Source organism: Oreochromis aureus, linkage group 2 (assembly GCF_013358895.1).
Source record: "Oreochromis aureus strain Israel breed Guangdong linkage group 2, ZZ_aureus, whole genome shotgun sequence".
Taxonomy (NCBI): Eukaryota; Metazoa; Chordata; class Actinopteri; order Cichliformes; family Cichlidae; genus Oreochromis; species Oreochromis aureus.
Genome location: NC_052943.1, coordinates 11,730,101 through 11,747,387, shown reverse-complemented (window position 1 = coordinate 11,747,387; position 17,287 = coordinate 11,730,101). Strand labels below are relative to the sequence as shown.

The window sequence follows — 17,287 nt, the reverse complement described above, 5'->3', positions numbered from 1 at the left end:
CTATCTATCTACACACACACACACACATATATATATATGTATACACACACACATAGGTGGAAAGTGGTTATTGATTATTGCTTTATTGATCAGGTACAAGGAGTTTTTGCACTCAGTGTACATAACAGAGTAGCCAACAGACAGACAGAGAAACAACATGACACCAACACGGCACAGACAATAATACATTTATAGCGTACTCATAGAGCAAAGTTGCAGAGTGCAAATCTGTTGGAATAAATAAGAGCTGGACAGCTAGTTATTATATATACAGTATACACATGAGGATTGACTATAAATATATATATATAGCATATAGGTATGTACAACAGGACAAAACAGTATATACAGCATGCTTTGATTCAGCAGCAGGTTTGGTGGATTTTTTAAATACAGAGACCATGTGAGTGTCCTAAATGTTTATCAGAGTGATGGCCTGTGGAAAGGAACTGTACAGATGGCTGCTTGTTTGGGCATACGGTGCTCTGTAGCGCCTACCAGAGGATATGCAGTGATATTGCCTGATTGTGCCCTGACTCTACATTTGTATTTCCTGCAGACTTCACTGTCCATTGTAGTCTGTTCTTGTCCTGCAAACAATACCATGATGAGTGAGCAGAGAACAGACTGGATTAATGCAGAGTCGAATGGATCAACACCTCCTGAGGCAGGTTGAACTTCCTGAGCTGGTGCAGGCCTCTGCTCGGCCTTTTTGATGATAGTGTCTATACTGAGTGACCACTTCAGATCTTGGAACATTGTGGCAGGTGGGGATAATGGAGAGTGACTCCTCCTCAACTGCACTGTTACTGCTACAGTTTGAGCGTATTCAGCTCTAGGCTGATCTGACTACACAACAGGGCCAGCTGTTCAACCCCACATCTGTGTCCTTGATAAGACCAATGACCCCCATCAAACAACACAATTTTGACTGACAGGTTTTTAGAGAAACAGCCATTTGCATGGAGGGAGAAGAGCAAAGCAAAGAGGACACACCCCTGGGTGGCGAACATGCATACAGTGTAAAGATGACATCATCTAAAATGTGTTTGTTAAAGACACTTTTTTTATTTTTTGAGTGATGACATTATGACATTGTGAAAATATTACAAGCTTTGGGGATAAAAGGTTATCCTGCACACAAAATTCACAGATTAATTGCAGTATTTGGTGAAACATGTCACATAACTATTATAACTAGAATTACCCCCAAAGATTTAATACACTGCATAAATCGTTAGAAATGCAGACAAGCTATTTAGAATAATAATTAAATATGGACAACATGATGGGTGAGAACTTAAGTCAATATTGCTGTACAGTATTTAAAAATGAGCTTTTTCAAACGTTACCACAACAACTGGTGGGTAGCCCTAGAGACCGTCTTAAACACAGGAGCAGTGCAGATCATATTGGTCCTGAGGGTCCGGAGGTAGGTAACGGCAGGAGATTTCAGGAGCACCATCAGGCAGTGCAATATGAGACAGGAAGGATTATGCTCAACTCATGCTTCAGAAAAATTACAAAGCAAACTATTAAAACCGTGCATAAGGCACAGGCAAGGTTTTTCTTCTCTGTCAGGAGCATAACGTCACCATTTGTGTGATTTCTCCATGCTGAATAATCCTTCTTCCCTTATCTCCGATCCAGTTCTCTGTTTTATGAAAAGTTCAGATTCTTTGACGTGTAAACACTGAAGGATTCAGAGGTGTCCGTGTCTAGTGGCAGCGTGGAAAAGAAGTCATGGGATTTGTTCCCCCTTCCCTTATCTCCGTCCTTTTTGATTTGGAACTGAACGCAGTCCTCGGATGAGTGGAGGCAGTCTGAAGCTCCGGGCACAGGGAAGGAAATCCTGTCCTCTTCCTCATTCGATTTAGCCTCCTAACAAGGGATGAAGACACAAGTTTAAGCAAATATCGTATTAATCCGTGGCATCTAAATATTCACAGCTGGAGAGCTGTATTACCTCAACAGTTAAGTTATGACTAGGAGAACTCCCAGCTGTCGCTCTGTGGGCATCCTGGTTCTCGGCTCTCGGAGACCCTACCATTACCGGAACGTAACCCTGGAAATACAAACAACAACAGATATGAACACAGACACAATTCAATTGAATGATTTTAGCTCCCTTAAAAAAAACCAAACAGATTATATTAGTTAATCCGTCTTACAGTGTGAACAGGACTGGCTCTTGGGGTCCATTTTCTTGGTGTTTCAGGCTGCTGAGAGTAGCTGTAGTGGCCTGAGGGCTGAGGAGAGGGGTGACTGTAGTGCTGCAAGAAAAACACACAAACATAAATAAACCAGTAACGATAATGACCTAGGAACTCATCCGGCTCACAGACCATCACAATTCACCGGTTACTGCTCGTAAAAACAATAAATGTGACCTTGAGTGATCACTGTGTCCAAGGTTCTTGTGGATTGTGGAGGGACAGCCAGATGACATATGTCTCGCCATGGCATGAAGGCATGGCAAGGCTCAAATAGAGATTAAAAAGAAAGGCTGAAACAGCTAGCCCTATTTATGTAACCGTCTGCTGCTCTCCTTTCACGTTTCATGTTTTGGAGAGTCAAAGTGTGAAATGGGCATCGTGGACTGGTGTGTCTGTTAAACGTTTCGCCGGGATATCAGGTTGCTCCTTGCTAGTGATGTGTGTGGCATCATCACGCTGACATCTACAGAGCTTCAGTCAAATTACTTTGGACAGAATATATAAAAATATCTACAAAGTATCTGAAATAAAACATACCCACTGAATAAAGAGCTTCTACCATAAGTTTTTTTTCTCCGTACTTCTTAAAGATACTTCAGCCCATCAGACTGTCTGGTGCAAAAGAGAAATGTCCAATAACGTCAACATGTGACTCATGGAGGTGTCAAAGTGCATGCATCTGCAATATGATTGACTTGACGGCTTGTATTTATTTATTTGGCTGTAGACTCGCCATCATATCAAAGAGTGAGGCCATCTGTTTCATCAGGGTGAAGAGTGCATCACCCTAATAAATCCACCAAGAAATGGCTGGATGAGAAGAAATGGAGTACAGCAGTATGGCGTAGGAAACAATATATAAATTGAACTGTTGTGGGTGGATTCTAACTTCTTGCACTGGGTGGAAAATTTGTCATTTCTGCGGTTGGAGCAGTGACTTCTTCAGAAAAAGCTCACTTTCCTGTGACTCTGTTCAGCTATAGCACCCTTATCTGCAGGAACTGCTTCAAGAAGATCAAATGGCTTCAAAGACAATATTTGCTTGTCCAAATATATATATATATATATATATATGTAAAAAAGGAAGTCAGTATGATGTTTTTTCTCGTTTCCTCACCTGGATGTTGACCCTCGGGGGGTTGGCTGGCGGCGTGCGGTGTGTTCTAAAGCAGGTGATGATCTGGGAGAGGCTACAGTTTGGGTAGCGTTTCATGAACAGGATGAAACCAGCCAGGGACACGAACATGCCAGAAGGGACAGTGACGGACTTGAGGAGTGCTCGCCAACTCCCTCCCCTTTTGTCTGGGAAGATAGCAGACACATGGATTTTAGGAGGAGTGGCAACTGTGGATCAAACAACTTCTGACTGATGCATGCTTCCAAAAACGTCGCACAATACCCACCAATCACGTGCAAGTAGGTGGAGGATACCAGGTTGCCATTCCTGTCTTTGACTTCATACAGCCCATCATGCCTTGAGGTCAGCCTTGCAATGACCACCTCGTAGATGGAGCCGTTCCTACTCAGTGAGATGATACCCCTGTAGCGCAGGTCATGGTCCGTTATCTGCCCCTCACGGATGAGCTGCACAGGGCCACGCGGGGGTTTGGGGTCAAAGGGGCCCAGGGAGGATTCATCAGGAAATTGGCCAGGGGTAAAAATGAGATGGGCATGAGGAAGAGGAAGAAATAGAGGCAGGATTATGGACTCTTTGGTAAAGCGTGTGATGTTGAAGGAATGCCCTGCATCCATCCATGTGTAAAATCATGAAAAATGGAGTAGTGGTGAATGTGGAAGTATGAGAGGGCATCAGATAGAAAGGGAAGGATAAAACAAAACCATTAGCACTGTAAAGTCACAAAGTTAAAGGTAGTCAGTCAGCTTCTTAAAACCCACATGTTTCTGCTCTGCTCACCACGGACGGTGAGGGTGCTACGACCCAGCACCTTCCCGTTGTCGTCTCTCATGGTGTAGTTGCCTTGGTCTGCTTGCGTCACTCTCTCCGCCACCCAGACCTTCCCCCCTCTTAGTAGCCGCCCCCGTCCAGCGTCACCGGTTTCGGGGTCTGTCCGGTTCCAAAGCACAACCGGCACAGCCTCAGGCGGAGCGCCCCGGTGAGAGAACTCCAACAAGGAGCCATTTTCGGGGATGCTGTGCTCAAAGGTCTCCCCATAGTTTCTGCGGTAGGGTTTAATGCATTCTGAAGGAAGACGAAGAACCACGAGATAAGTGAAAGACAGAAAGAGAACAAGTTTATTTAAGTACAATTTTAAAATGCAAAAGTTACTTTCTTTTTAACTGAACTGGTGAAAATTAAAGTGATATTGCAAAAGACCCACTCCTAACACACATCAGTATACTGCCAGGTAAAGTACTGCCACACCTGCTGTGCATTTATACCAATTAACCTCTCCTCTTTTTATGCAGCAGGGGTGTGGCTGGTAAATGTTATATGCACACACACACAAACACACCTGAAACAGAGTCAGAATAGTTGTTACAACTTCTCTGCTTTAAAGCAATGAATACATTGCCTATATGGCATCAAAGCATACGAACACATTAAGTTAAATTACTTAACGTTTCAAGCCAAGAGAGACAGATGATTGAAAAATTATGGGTCTTTCGCATCATGACACAAAGCAATGTATTTCGCCAAAGAGAGGCAACTGTCATACCTGAAACGATCAGACGGACAGTCTCGTAGGTGAATCCCACGGACAGCTTGTTGGCATAAAGTCCCTGGTCAGCATGACTCACTTCTTTCAGGACTAACGACTTATCTTTGGTCCACTCAAACCGTGGGTCCTTAACCTACAGTTGCATGGCAGATCCATTTTTAGGCAACACAGCAACCAAACACACACACACACACAAAAACCCCCAAGTGCCAACACTCGTCCACTCACAGTGGTTTTCTCCAGCAGGATGCGTTTCGGCCCCTCGGGATACGGCGTAAAAGTCACGATTCGCGACGTTGAGTCCACCGGTAGACGAAACTCCTTCCCGACGCAAACAGTCTGGACTTTTTCTCGGTCACCTGTCGAGGTGCAAATGAAAGTCAGCAACATCATTGGAGACCACGTGCTCCAGATGAAGGATGCATGAGCGGTAAAATGATACTTTTGACTCACCTAGTAATTCCCAACCTGCAGGAAAAGTACGAGTAACATAATTAATAATTTTCTTTAGACCTCAGATATGGATGGTAACTCTCCTACAGATGTAAAAGGTTGACCTACTTTTATGCTATTAGGTCATTTAAGGTCATCTATTTTGTAACAGATTTTTAGAGTCTGCTATGTGATTTGACTTTTAAGCTCTTTAATTCAGCATATGTACACGTTTATTAATTCTTACTGTTCACGTACTGCCTTTATACTGCATATTTTTCCACTGCATTTTCTCTGGGCACCTCTCACATTTATTATAGTTTTGCATGTTGGAAATTTATATTTGTGAGTTGAAGTGCTAAAAAACGACATTCTTTGCTCTTCAAATCTGGGCTGGCCATTCTTCTTTGCCTTTGTTTTATTTAATCCAAGACCCTTTAATGAAATGGCTTTCTAGAAACATTCTGCAGATAATGGTGACGTTATCAACAAATGTATTAATTAGTCACTTTTTTAAATAGTAACACTGACTTCACTTTTACTATGAATAACCTAACCGTAATATAAAGCACCAGTAAATGCATTATTAATAATTATTTAAGCAGAAAGAAACAGAACAACTACGGGTAGTCTTATTAAAAACTGGTGCCACACTTACCCAGTGCAAAAGGAAGGGTGAAAAGTGCAGTGTAGAGGACGCAGGAGGACATCTTCTCCTGTAAAAGACAGCGGATTGTTTCATCTGTAAACGTAATTGACATTCACCCCAACCCTCCTCTGAAAACAAGCGGCCAGACGGGACATCCGATCATTAATCAACAAGCTACAAAAGGCGGGGAGCTCAGCGACAGCCCTACTGATGTCCGTGCGGACTCAAGCTACAGCGCACTCATGTCCCCCCCATGACGTCCTGTCCGCTCTTTGAAGTCATGTCCACTCAGGTGTCCAACATGTTTCCCATCTTCTGAACCATCGCAGCGCTACTACAGGCTGCCGGGCCATCAGTTACCGATCATCAACAAACGATTACTCAGTTTGCGCGTAATGTGAACTCACCTGCAGGATGTGCAAAACAGAAATCCACCGGAGGGTAATTAAAAAAAAAATGTTTTTGTGGATGAGGATAAGAGGATAACGACGACCTCCGCAGAGCGCGCATGCCCACTGTTCCCCCTTCTGTTATGGCGATGGATACGTCGTATTCTCGGCCGCTGATACGCAAAGTGCGTCACATTTTGCAGTTCTTGTAAATACACCGTTAGCCCAAGGGGACATATTTTCCCTCCCTTTTACTTAGCCTGCTATATTTTAGACTTCTGTAGTAACTCGTCAGAATCTGACTGTACGTGCAAATGATGAGATGATCTTAGAAAATATAAGAGATCATAACGCGAAATGGAAATCATCTCACTTAAATTTTCCTTCTTGTTAAAAAGTTAATTTTGTCAATTAACTTTTGTTAACTTGTTATTTTCTACAGTGGGGGAAAATTACTTGATCTCCAGCTCCCCAGAAATAAAGAGTCTCTAGATTTGATGGTAGTTTCATTTTAATGGGAGAGACAGAATATGGACCAAAAATCCAGGAAAAAAACACATTACATAAAAATTATAAATTGATTTCATGTCATTGAGTGAAATAAGTGTTTTATCCCCAAGAACAACACAAGCAAGTTTTTTGTGGAGAAACCCTTGTTGGCAAGCGCAGCAGTAAGATGTTTCTTGTAGTTGGTCACCACGTTTGGACTCATCTCTTTTACTCCTCTTTACAGAAACTCTCTATTGATTTTCTATGGCAGGAATGTCAAACTCTTATTACACCATATTACACATACAGCCTACTTTGATCTTAAGTAGGCAGACAACATCCCTCAGATATCTCAATATAAGAAGAAAGAAGTCCAATTTCATTGATACATCTTAGTTTTACTACATGATAAAGACATTTTGTTCTATTTTAATGATAGAAATCAGTCAGCACAACTCTTCTGGCTTAAATGATAAGAAATAAATGTAAAATTACAAAACTGATTTATCCGTGACGTTTGTCTCTCTCCGTTTAAATGAAACAAACATAAAAGTTAGAGACTGTTCATGTCTTTGTAAATAAGCAAACTTGCAAATTCAGCAGTGTATGGTGTGTGGTTTATCTTTATTTGGGGAAGTTTATGTGTCACATGAGATAAGTAAAGGCCTTAACAGTGCACATGCTTACATTTTAAACATGTTTTTAGTATAGGTTATATGCATGATTAAAATAAAGCATGTTTTATGGTACTGGACCAGTTATTTCCCAGTGTTTTTAGCATGTAACTCTTTAAAAACGTCTTGACTGCGATTCCTTTAGAATTCAGTCCTACTGAATTCACTTGAAATGGGACGGCAGCCAACAAAAGGACGCGAAAGTTGTCTTTTTATCCCCTTTAAACTGCTTTTATTTATGATGTGGTGGTTTGTAAAAGCGATCTTGCAGGCAGACACAACACAAACGCCCGGTTTGTTATTGAAACGTATCCTGGGAGGTGGGCCCTGTATGCAGTTACGTGGGAGAGGTGGAGCCTAAGCCACGCCCAGTCCAGTCACAACTCAATCACACAAAACAAGTAGGTTGCTGTTATTCTTTTTCTGTTTGTCCACAACTTCTTCTTAGTCAGGCTTTTTAATACTGAACATCACCCGTGTCACTCCCAATAACAGCACGTGTTTATTGTGGACTGATTTGCTTTTTTCGGGGTTAATTTTTGTGTGTTATCCGAACATTTCATTACAGAAGGGAATGCGGTACGTATTTGGTCTTGGAAGCTGAGGGAAAAAAACGCACAGAAAAAAGAGCCTCAAGTCACATCTCTGCTCTTTCTCTGCAGGACATGTCGCTTGTGTTTTTGATGTTTTCCATTGTCTTCTTCGGTGAGTAGAGCTCATTCCCACATTCTAACATATAAACACCTGAAATCTGAAATACAACGCTCAATGGTTTGGAATTATTTACAACAAACGTTAAGCGGTTTCCATGCCACACACTCCGTGGGCACAGCATGTACAAAGTTATCCAATCTCTCCGTGGAGCCAGGTGTTAAGTGGCACTCTGCCGGAGCGAATTAAAGTGCGTGTATGTTGTAGTAAAAGACGGGGCTGCTGTAGACTAATGCAATTTAAATCAGTAGCAGAACACAGGAAGAACAATACGCATCGTCTCCACACCCATCTGCTATTCCCAGAATTACTGCTTGGTGCATTTCATTTATCAATAAATTATTTGGGAAACATAAACACCTATCAACGTACATCCACCCATAAATAAATAAATAAATAAACAAATAAGCAAGCATATTGTTTTTATTGTTTTTCGTTTTCAATTAAACCTTAATTGAACAAAAGACTGAAAATAGTGAACGCTGAGTCGAGACTGTAGATTCTCTCTGGCTTCTCTGTATACATAATTCAATTACGTAATTGAATTATGTATACAAATATGTATACATAATTCAATTAGGGCTTAATTGAAGAAAACAAAACAATAATCTGATTAATTTCATTGAAATATAAATATACAGTTACATATTTATGTGTTTTAAACTATTCACGGTATTTATGCATGATCATTGATGTCTTTAGCCGCAAAGTGAAAGGAAATGTTTACACGACGGAAGTGAAACCAGAAAATTCAGCACAGCCAAGATTTCTTTCCGTCAGCTGGTTTGACAAAACATATAACCTCAGTCAGAGAGAACGGGTAGCACGACGGTGGCAATCAACTTTTTCATATTTATTTGTCTTCTGCTTCCGGCTCTGTGAGCGCTCACACGTAAATATGGGCGTTTTGCAGAGTCACGTGTCTCATCGTCCGCATGCGATAATCCCATGAGAGTGGCGCTTAAAATGGTCATTTATAATATTTAAAGAAAAAAAAGATACATCAGTAAAAAGCAACAGCACAAATAAGATGAGAGAATAATGCTACAGAAAGTCTAGTCTAGTGGCTTAGTGCACCGCATATCCATTCAAGTTAATCACGTTGTCACTGCTGTTTAAGGTAACAGCTGCAGATTAGAGCTCTGAAACTTTAAACTGGATCTATTTAAACGTTAGGCCATTGTCCAATATCCGAATAGGCAGCGTTTCTGCCGAATGGCAGAATCGCATCAGTTTGTCAGCAGATCAAAGTGTAATTATTTTATTGGTTGTCTTGATGCATGCTCAATCATCCAGGTAAGGACATCCCAAAAAGTTAATTCTGTGTCTAGATGAACAGAGTCAACTTTTTGGTATTTTATTAGTTGAAACGGTGTTCATGGTTTATGTTCAGTGTTCATGGAGCTGCAATTCCAGCAGTGCTAAAGAAACTTAGCAACAGATTAAAACCACACAACATTTATACTTTTTATATTGAATTAATTAATTATATGTGCACATTTCTGTACACTCTGTGCTTCATTCATTGGTTTTTAATAAGGTTTTGCTTAACAGCTAAAACATGCTGTAAATAAAAGAATCAGTGAACACGTTGCGTTTCTGGAGGATTTAAACTAAAACCTGACCTGCTCCCTACCAGCATAAATTACCACAGTGACTCTTACTTTGAGCTTAGCCATCTCAGCATAGCTGGCCAAGCCATGAATCTGGCTTCATTAATACACCTCGCTGTTGTGATGTATGGGTTTGAGTTAATGGCTCAGTAGTGCTGATATCTAAAAGTGGCCAGTTGCATGCTGCTGTTCTTAGATGGTCAGCCATTGCTGATTTGAGAATAGCGGCTGATGAAGTGAGTGCATCAGAGGGACCAATCAGGTTGAACCGTTTGGAGACAAAGTTACAGGCAAGGCAGAAATGGTTTAATGGTTTGGAGCTGCTGTGGTGACTGAGCTGAAAAGAGGGTAATTTACTGATGTGAGATGTTGTTCATGTATTTCCTTCATTCAGCTAATAATAACTTGGTTTATTTCTGATGCTTCATGATGAATGTGAGTTACTTCATTAGATTGAGAGTTATACTTTACTCTGCCTCGTGCTTTGGGGATGAGAGATCTCTAGGAATGCTTTTTTTATGCTGCTGCATTTGTGTAAATTCAGTGATGTTCCAGAACCTTGTCTTCAAAATTACTTTCAGAGTGTAACAAAATGTGTGTTTATGTGTGTGTGTGTGTGTGTGTGTGTGTGTGTGTGTGTGTGTGTGTGTGTGTGTGTGTGTGTGTGTGTGTGTTTGGTATATTAATGGAAACAACTAATATTATGTCGTCAGATGTTTGTGGTTTCAGTTACATTAACACTACCGCCATCTGTCTCTTCTTCTCTTGCATCTTTCTGATTAAAGGCTCATCCTCTGGTATACAAACTGATGAGGTGTGCTATGGCAGGAGGTGGCAGTTTCCATCTAATTATACACCCTTACGTTATACTGGACCGATATACTTTACTCAAAGTAATGGAGGATCCGTGAAAGTTGTTATAAACAATGGGATGGTGAGCAGTTTCAGGTTCTATGTGACCATTACATTTCTGATGATAAATGTTAGACCTCTGTTTGAAACAATTAAATCATAGTATATATAATCTGTTTTAATCTGAGGACTATATATGTGCTATCTACCTTTCAGGCAATAGACGGACGCTTCAGAGTCTCTCTTGGCGCAATTTATGTTACAAATGTGACAGAAAGAGATGAAGGAATTTATTCTGTCTCATCTGGTGGCCATCAGCGACACAGTGTTGTTGAACTGAAAGTCTTGGGTGAGAATTTGAACTGTACTTTATATTTACATCAAAAATATCTAGGTATGCCTTTTAGCTACCTGGTCCTAAATATAAGTGCACTCCTTTTTTTTTTCTTAATGTGCATTTTAAGAATGTGCCGAAAAGGTCACGAGGGATTACTACTATACGTGGGAGTACTCGATCCCTAGACGGGCTGAAATCCTGGATTTTACTCCCCTTCACAGTCCGGACCAGCCAAAGATCCTGTGGAATCGCACAGACTCTCAGATCAGAGAAAGCAGAGCTGAGGTGAGAAACGGTAATTGGCAGCTGTCTTACCTCACTCATGCAGACAGTGGCTACTACAACTTCAGGGATAAGGACCACTCTGTGTTGGCCAGGGTGCTGCTCCAAGTACAAGGTGATGTGAGAAGCCGCATGTGAGATTTCTGCATTTTACCAGATTAGATGTTCTTATGAAGTCTGATCTGTCTCACTAACAGAACAAACCAGACACTATGAAACAAAGTGGAATGAGTACCTCGTCATTGAATACCCTCGGGGTCCTAAGAAGTGGACCATGACTTTTACACCTGAGGGGAAAATGGAACCCAAAACACTGATGGATGGCAGTCTGATCATAAAAGATAATCATTTTTCTGGCAGAATCCGTGCAGTGATAGATGGCATAGTAATCGATCCTGCCGAAATTGGAGACTCTGGCACCTTTGAGTTCAGAGACCCAGAAGGCGACCTGATCTTGAGTGCTCAGCTTGAAGTGATCCCTGGTAAGCAACAGAGTATTTCTCCTCATAGAATAGAAGTTCTAACAAACATTAACCCCCACTCTCTACACCATATTCCCTAACTATCTCCGTGCTCTTGCAGAAATGTTGCCACAGATTATATTTATGGTTGTGACTGTCTTGATTGTCATCTTGGTGATGGTCTGCTGTTGCTGTTGTTGTAAAAAGTGCTGTAAAAGGGACAAGTCTGCTCCTCAGACTGCAGCCTCACCTGCACCTGCTGTATATTATCATGTAAGTATTCCTTCAAGTGGAAATAAAGATTAATTATTTTAATATTTGATGTTTTTTTTTGTTTTGTTTTTTACATTAAAAATCCTTATTCCAATTACAGAATGAGAATGAACCTGCATGCCCAAGCTACTCACATCCTTCAGCTTTGTCTTATCAGCCTGTGAATTCTCATGTTTCTACACAGCCTTCAGCTACCTCCTCTGAGCCACCGGTAGGTGTAAAGCTTGATTTAAATTCAAGGCAAAGATAAAAGTGAGGTGAAAGGAATTGAGCCACTTTTGTTGTTTTGAAAAGAAGTAGTGTTTGTGGATTGGCCCATTTGAGTTTAACTAAGTCTTTATCTCATCTGGGCCTGCCGGGCAACTCACAATAGCGCCAATCCTCTTTCCTCTTCTGACTCCTGTGCTTTTTTCTAACTTCACAGATGTACCACAAAGTGAATATCCATGAGAGCCCCGCTCAGCCTGAGGTATATACACACACACAAACATCCAAAATTCCCCATGAATGCATAAAACCAAGAACAGGAATTTCCTCGTTCAGAGGCATTTTTGGCCTGTCAGTGACTGATTCATTTTACCCACTGCACTTATGCACCTTTTTCGTTTTACCAATGTCTCCAGGTTGCAGTACCTGGAAAGCAGGCTTCCACTCCAGCTCCCTCGGTCAGCCCAGACTTCCTCTTGTCAGACCCAGAGCCGCGATTTGAACTGAAAGGATTAGACATGCCTTTTGCACCATCTCTTACTTCAGACACAGCTATCTGTGATGTTTATAACTCAGACAAACTAAACTTTCTGTAAATAGCATGCTGAAAATTCAGGTAGAGTTCATTCCATTTTTTCCATTTTCATCTTTGCAAAGCTATTGTCATACATGCACAGGAAAAAGGCCATGCAGACAGATGTTACTCGCACTGTGTTGATACATTATCAGCTTTTTATCTTTCACACCAAGATGTACTGTTATAAAATGTATGGATTCCAATGATATTTTTTCAGTTAACAAGATTGCTTGTAAGTTTGTAAAGTCGTGTCTTGAAAACAGTTTGGTTCTGGGAAAGCTTTGAATTTTTTTTTCTTCCTAATTTATCCTCAGGTACAAGAACATAAATCTCACTCAGTGTTGTCCTCAAAATGCCCTGTTACATCTAAAGCAGCTGAGGAATCAGGGTTTTATTATATTGTGGAATATAAATGCATATGCTGTAAATTAGAATTGTTATTTGCATGTAGTGTCTACTTTGCTTCTCTCCACGGAGCTAAGGATATTTACTGAATAACAGATAATGCAATCCAGTATAATGGCAAAGCATGTAATACGCTTTGCCATTGATATCGGACTAGATAATGTTGCTAGCTTTAGCTTGTATGGGTATTTTCTACCTCTGTCATGTGCATTCAGCTCCATACATCACTTGTTTGTGGCTTTTATTGTTGCGTTTTGAGGGATGTTGGGCAATTTTTAAAAGTGGCTTTTTATATTGTTTAATTCTCAAATGCAATACAAGTATAACTGCGGTTCTGTATATCTTTAAACAGAAGCTTGTATAAAAGTTTTATCGGGCATTGAAAAACATGTTTTGTTTATATAATATATGTAAAATTCTGATAGTTGTTTGCATTGCATGAAGATGTCCGAATATGGAATCAGTGTAATGATTTGAAAAAGACCTTAAAGAGCTTACATGAATTTTTAAACTGTCCCTTTGTCTCGCTCCCTCTTTCTGTCTCACTCTCTCTCTCTAACACACACACACACACGCGCACACGGACACAGTGGAATGACAACACCACTACTTCTTACATTTTAAAAAATCTAAATGGAAGAGCCCCTTAAAATTTGCATGGAAACTAGAGGGTTAGGCATTTTTTAACATTACAATCAACATTACAGTTGTAATAGCTTCTAATGCAATTGTAAGTCATTTAATTATAACAGCATTTGTATGTTGACAGACATTTAAAAAAGCTGGTTTTGGAGAGTCTGCTACTATGCAGCTCTTATAGCAAGTTGATGTGCAGATGTTAATTCCTGCAGTGGATGTTCCTTTGCCTACATGCATGTAGTTTAAGTAATTGCTTTGTGTTATCATATTTCGTAGATAAATATAAATTGGTGTCATCTGCATAGCAATGAAAATGCATGTGTTTTCTAATAATATTGCATGAGGGGAAACGTATAATGTAAAAAGTATTGGTTCTAGGACAGAACTCTGTGGAACTCCATGAAAAATTCTTTAACTTACATTAATACTACCTGTCTACCTGTTCATTCCTGGTCCATTCCTGGTATAAAGCCTGAGAATAACTGCTATAAAATAAATAAATAAATAAATTTTTATTTATATAGCACCTTTCTAGACAGAATCACAAAGTGCTGCACATAAGATTAAAAGTCATAAAAAGATTTAAAAAGAGAAAATAAAACAGGCAAATAATTAACCAAAAGCAATTTTAAAAAGGTAAGTTTTGAGTTGTTTTTTAAAAACAGCTACTGAGTCCACAGTTCTTAATGCTTAGGGGAGAGAGTTCCACAGTCTCGGGGCCACATTGGCAAAAGCTCTGTCACCCTTAGTCCTCCTCTTAGTATTTTTTATAGCAAGTAAGCCCTGATCAGATGACCTCAAAGACCTGCTAGGGACATAGGGCTGTAGCAGATCAAAGATGTAGGCTGGTGCCAGTCCGTGCACAGCTCTGTATGTCAAGACCAGGATCTTAAAATCAACTCTAAATTTAACAGGAAGCCAGTGTAACTGAGATAACAATGGTGTCACATGCGAGTACTTGGAGGATTTTGTCAAAAGCCTCGCTGCAGCATTTTGCACAACCTGCAGACGATCCAGAGAACCTTTGCTAAGACACATAAACAGCGAATTACAATAATCCAACCATGACGAAATAAATGCATGTATAGCAATCTCCAGTTCAGAACGAGATAAAATCGGGCTTAGCCTAGCCACATTTCTTAAATGATAAAAACAAGACCGAACCAGAGAATTGACATGCCCATCCAATGTGAGACTCGAGTCAAAGGTGACACCTAGATTCCTGATAGAGGATTTAACATAGAGTGAGAGAGGACCAAGGGCTTTCACTATCTGGGATAGAAATCTATCAGGGGCGCATATGAGGACTTCGGTTTTCCCCTCGTTGAGTTGGAGGAAATTTGCAGCCATCCAACGTTTGATCAAATCTAAGCAGTCATTCAGCCGCTGAAGCTTAGATAAATCCTCAGGCATAAAAGAAATGTACAACTGAATATCATCAGCATAACAATGGGGGTTTAACCCCATGCTATGGCATGGGGTTAAACTTTTCATCTGATTATATACATATTATTTATTATGGACCAGTACAGTTCACTCCAAATAAAGGAGGCTCCTCAAAATTTGAGGTAAATGTTTGGAGGTAAGCTGCTCCACGTGCTGTGTGACCATGTCTGGTCTGTCTTCTGTTGGAAAACATTAAACCCTGGTATGTGATGATAAATAGAATCTGTTCTCACCTGAATGAATGTATACATGTTTACATTTTGGGGAAAGGACCCCAATTCAGAGTCTCCCCTGGCTCAATTTGTTTTACAAATGTGATAGAGAACGATCAGGGATTGTTTTTACATCTCATTTGGTGGCAAGCAGCTATTCTATGTTGTGAAACTGAAAATCTTAATGAGAATTAAACTATCCTGCATCAACCAATCTGTTTGATAATAGATTTGTTTAGATAGACTTTTCCACTTGAAGTACTTTTTTCTACTGTTTTTGTACATAAGTGCTTTCTATCTAGCATTCACACTTATCATATCGGTGAGTAACTTGGGGTTCAGTATCCCAAGAATCCTTTGGCATGCTGATTGTAACAGCCAGGGATTGAAGCACCAACCTTCTGATTAGTGGATGACCTGCTCTACCTCCAGAGCCCTGTTAGTTGTGCATTTCTAAATACAAGTTCACTCTGTTTTTTGTTGTTGTTTAAAAAAAAAAATAAAAAAAATTCTAAATTGGATTTTTTTCTTAATTAGTGTGAATACTGATAAGCATTCATAGTATTGTTATTCAAATCTTTATTATTATACTATTTTATTATTATTATTAGTGTGAATGCTAAAAAGCATTCACAGTATTGTTATTCAAATCTTTATTGGTGTGGATGCTGATTAAGCATTCTTTATTATTATAATATTTTATTTTCTATTCTGTACATTTTTTGCCATCTATCTCCTTCAACACCGTTCAACTTAGAAAAACCATTCAACCAAAGTTAGATTCCTCTTCTTTTGGACATTACCGCTTCTATTTTTCTCATTATTAACTTTTATATTTTTTAAATTATTCAACTTTATTCAACAAAAATTTACCATGTATTTCAATGGGGAGACCCTTCAAATTCTCATTCAACTTACTCCTCTTTCAACTGTATCATGCCAAGACATTGAACTCTTCAACTTGTATTTATCTTTTCAATATCTATTATACCTTTTCTTCAGTTTCTTCAGAGTTTATAATGGCTGTGTATGGAACGGGATGTTGGCGGTTAGAGTAAGACAGCTGAACTGCTGGAGTGGGAGTAAGGGAAAAATTTGTATTAAAATCTTCTCTTTAAACTGCTGCTGTGTCCACAGTGTTCGCCCTACAAGTATCATTTTACCATCAAAACATAGCCATCGCTGTCCTCTTTCATCCAATGTTATTATTATTGTAGTATATATTATGGTTCTTTCATAAATGTCACCAATGCACAGCCTCCTCCCTGCAACTCTTCCATAGAGTCCAATGTTAAAATCGATCCCAAAATTCATCTGAAAAGCAGAAGTACAGGCCGTCTTTTCACTGTCACCATGTCCATATAATAAACTCCACAGGCATGAAAACTCAGAATTCCCCACTTTTTAAATTGCTCCTGTTGCCAAATTTTTTGACAGCAGGAACATTTAAAAATGATTTTGATGGGAATTAGGGTATTGGCCTTTTTTTGCCAGATTAAATGTCCCTATGAAGTCTAATATGTGTCATGAACAGAAGCAGACATTGTGACACAAAGGAGAATGAGCGCTTCTGCATTGTGTACCTTTGGATGTTAAGATATGGACTATGACTCTTACACCTGAGGGGGAAATGGACTGACTGAAGGCAGGGTGATCATAAAACATAACTGGTTCTTTGGGGGAAATTAAGGCAGTAAGAAATAGCATGAACAAATTATCCTGGAAATGAGTTCAGAGCCCTA

The 17,287-nt window shown here is 39.9% G+C and overlaps 2 protein-coding genes across 3 annotated transcripts; one reads left to right on the top strand and one right to left on the bottom strand.

Annotated features, from left to right (window-relative positions):
* Window positions 1-349: 349 nt before the first annotated feature.
* On the bottom strand, window positions 350-6,494 carry LOC116324115. The gene is made up of 11 exons (XM_031744667.2): window positions 6,386-6,494; window positions 5,988-6,045; window positions 5,351-5,365; window positions 5,126-5,256; window positions 4,895-5,030; window positions 4,132-4,416; window positions 3,620-3,958; window positions 3,334-3,518; window positions 2,172-2,273; window positions 1,967-2,065; window positions 350-1,881 (listed from the first exon to the last, which is right to left on the bottom strand). The coding sequence occupies exons 2-11, from the start codon at window positions 6,037-6,039 to the stop codon at window positions 1,660-1,662; spliced, it is 1,566 nt and encodes a 521-aa protein (XP_031600527.1). The 5' UTR covers window positions 6,040-6,045; window positions 6,386-6,494; the 3' UTR covers window positions 350-1,659.
* Window positions 6,495-7,887: 1,393 nt separating this feature from the next.
* LOC116324125 lies at window positions 7,888-13,764 on the top strand. Of its 2 annotated transcripts, none has more exons than XM_031744679.2 (10): window positions 7,888-7,931; window positions 8,099-8,235; window positions 10,640-10,788; window positions 10,923-11,055; window positions 11,171-11,440; window positions 11,523-11,807; window positions 11,908-12,059; window positions 12,160-12,270; window positions 12,484-12,528; window positions 12,683-13,764. In XM_031744679.2, the coding sequence occupies exons 2-10, from the start codon at window positions 8,196-8,198 to the stop codon at window positions 12,860-12,862; spliced, it is 1,365 nt and encodes a 454-aa protein (XP_031600539.1). In that variant the 5' UTR covers window positions 7,888-7,931; window positions 8,099-8,195; the 3' UTR covers window positions 12,863-13,764. The 2 variants fall into 2 exon arrangements, with proteins under 2 accessions (XP_031600539.1, XP_039473828.1); XM_039617894.1 differs by having other exon boundaries at window positions 7,906-8,109; window positions 8,193-8,235.
* Window positions 13,765-17,287: the final 3,523 nt, after the last annotated feature.

Excerpts from the sequence above, each read along its gene's own strand:
- LOC116324115 (XM_031744667.2), bottom strand. The coding sequence starts at position 6,039 with ATGTCCTCCTGCGTCCTCTACACTGCACTTTTCACCCTTCCTTTTGCA. Across the intron at positions 3,959-4,131 it reads TAGCACCCTCACCGTCCGTG|GGCATTCCTTCAACATCACA; the intron begins GTGAGCAGAGCA and ends GGATGGATGCAG. Across the intron at positions 3,519-3,619 it reads CACCTACTTGCACGTGATTG|ACAAAAGGGGAGGGAGTTGG; the intron begins GTGGGTATTGTG and ends CTATCTTCCCAG.
- LOC116324125 (XM_031744679.2), top strand. The coding sequence starts at position 8,196 with ATGTCGCTTGTGTTTTTGATGTTTTCCATTGTCTTCTTCG. Across the intron at positions 11,056-11,170 it reads TGTTGAACTGAAAGTCTTGG|AATGTGCCGAAAAGGTCACG; the intron begins GTGAGAATTTGA and ends GTGCATTTTAAG. Across the intron at positions 12,271-12,483 it reads CTACCTCCTCTGAGCCACCG|ATGTACCACAAAGTGAATAT; the intron begins GTAGGTGTAAAG and ends CTAACTTCACAG.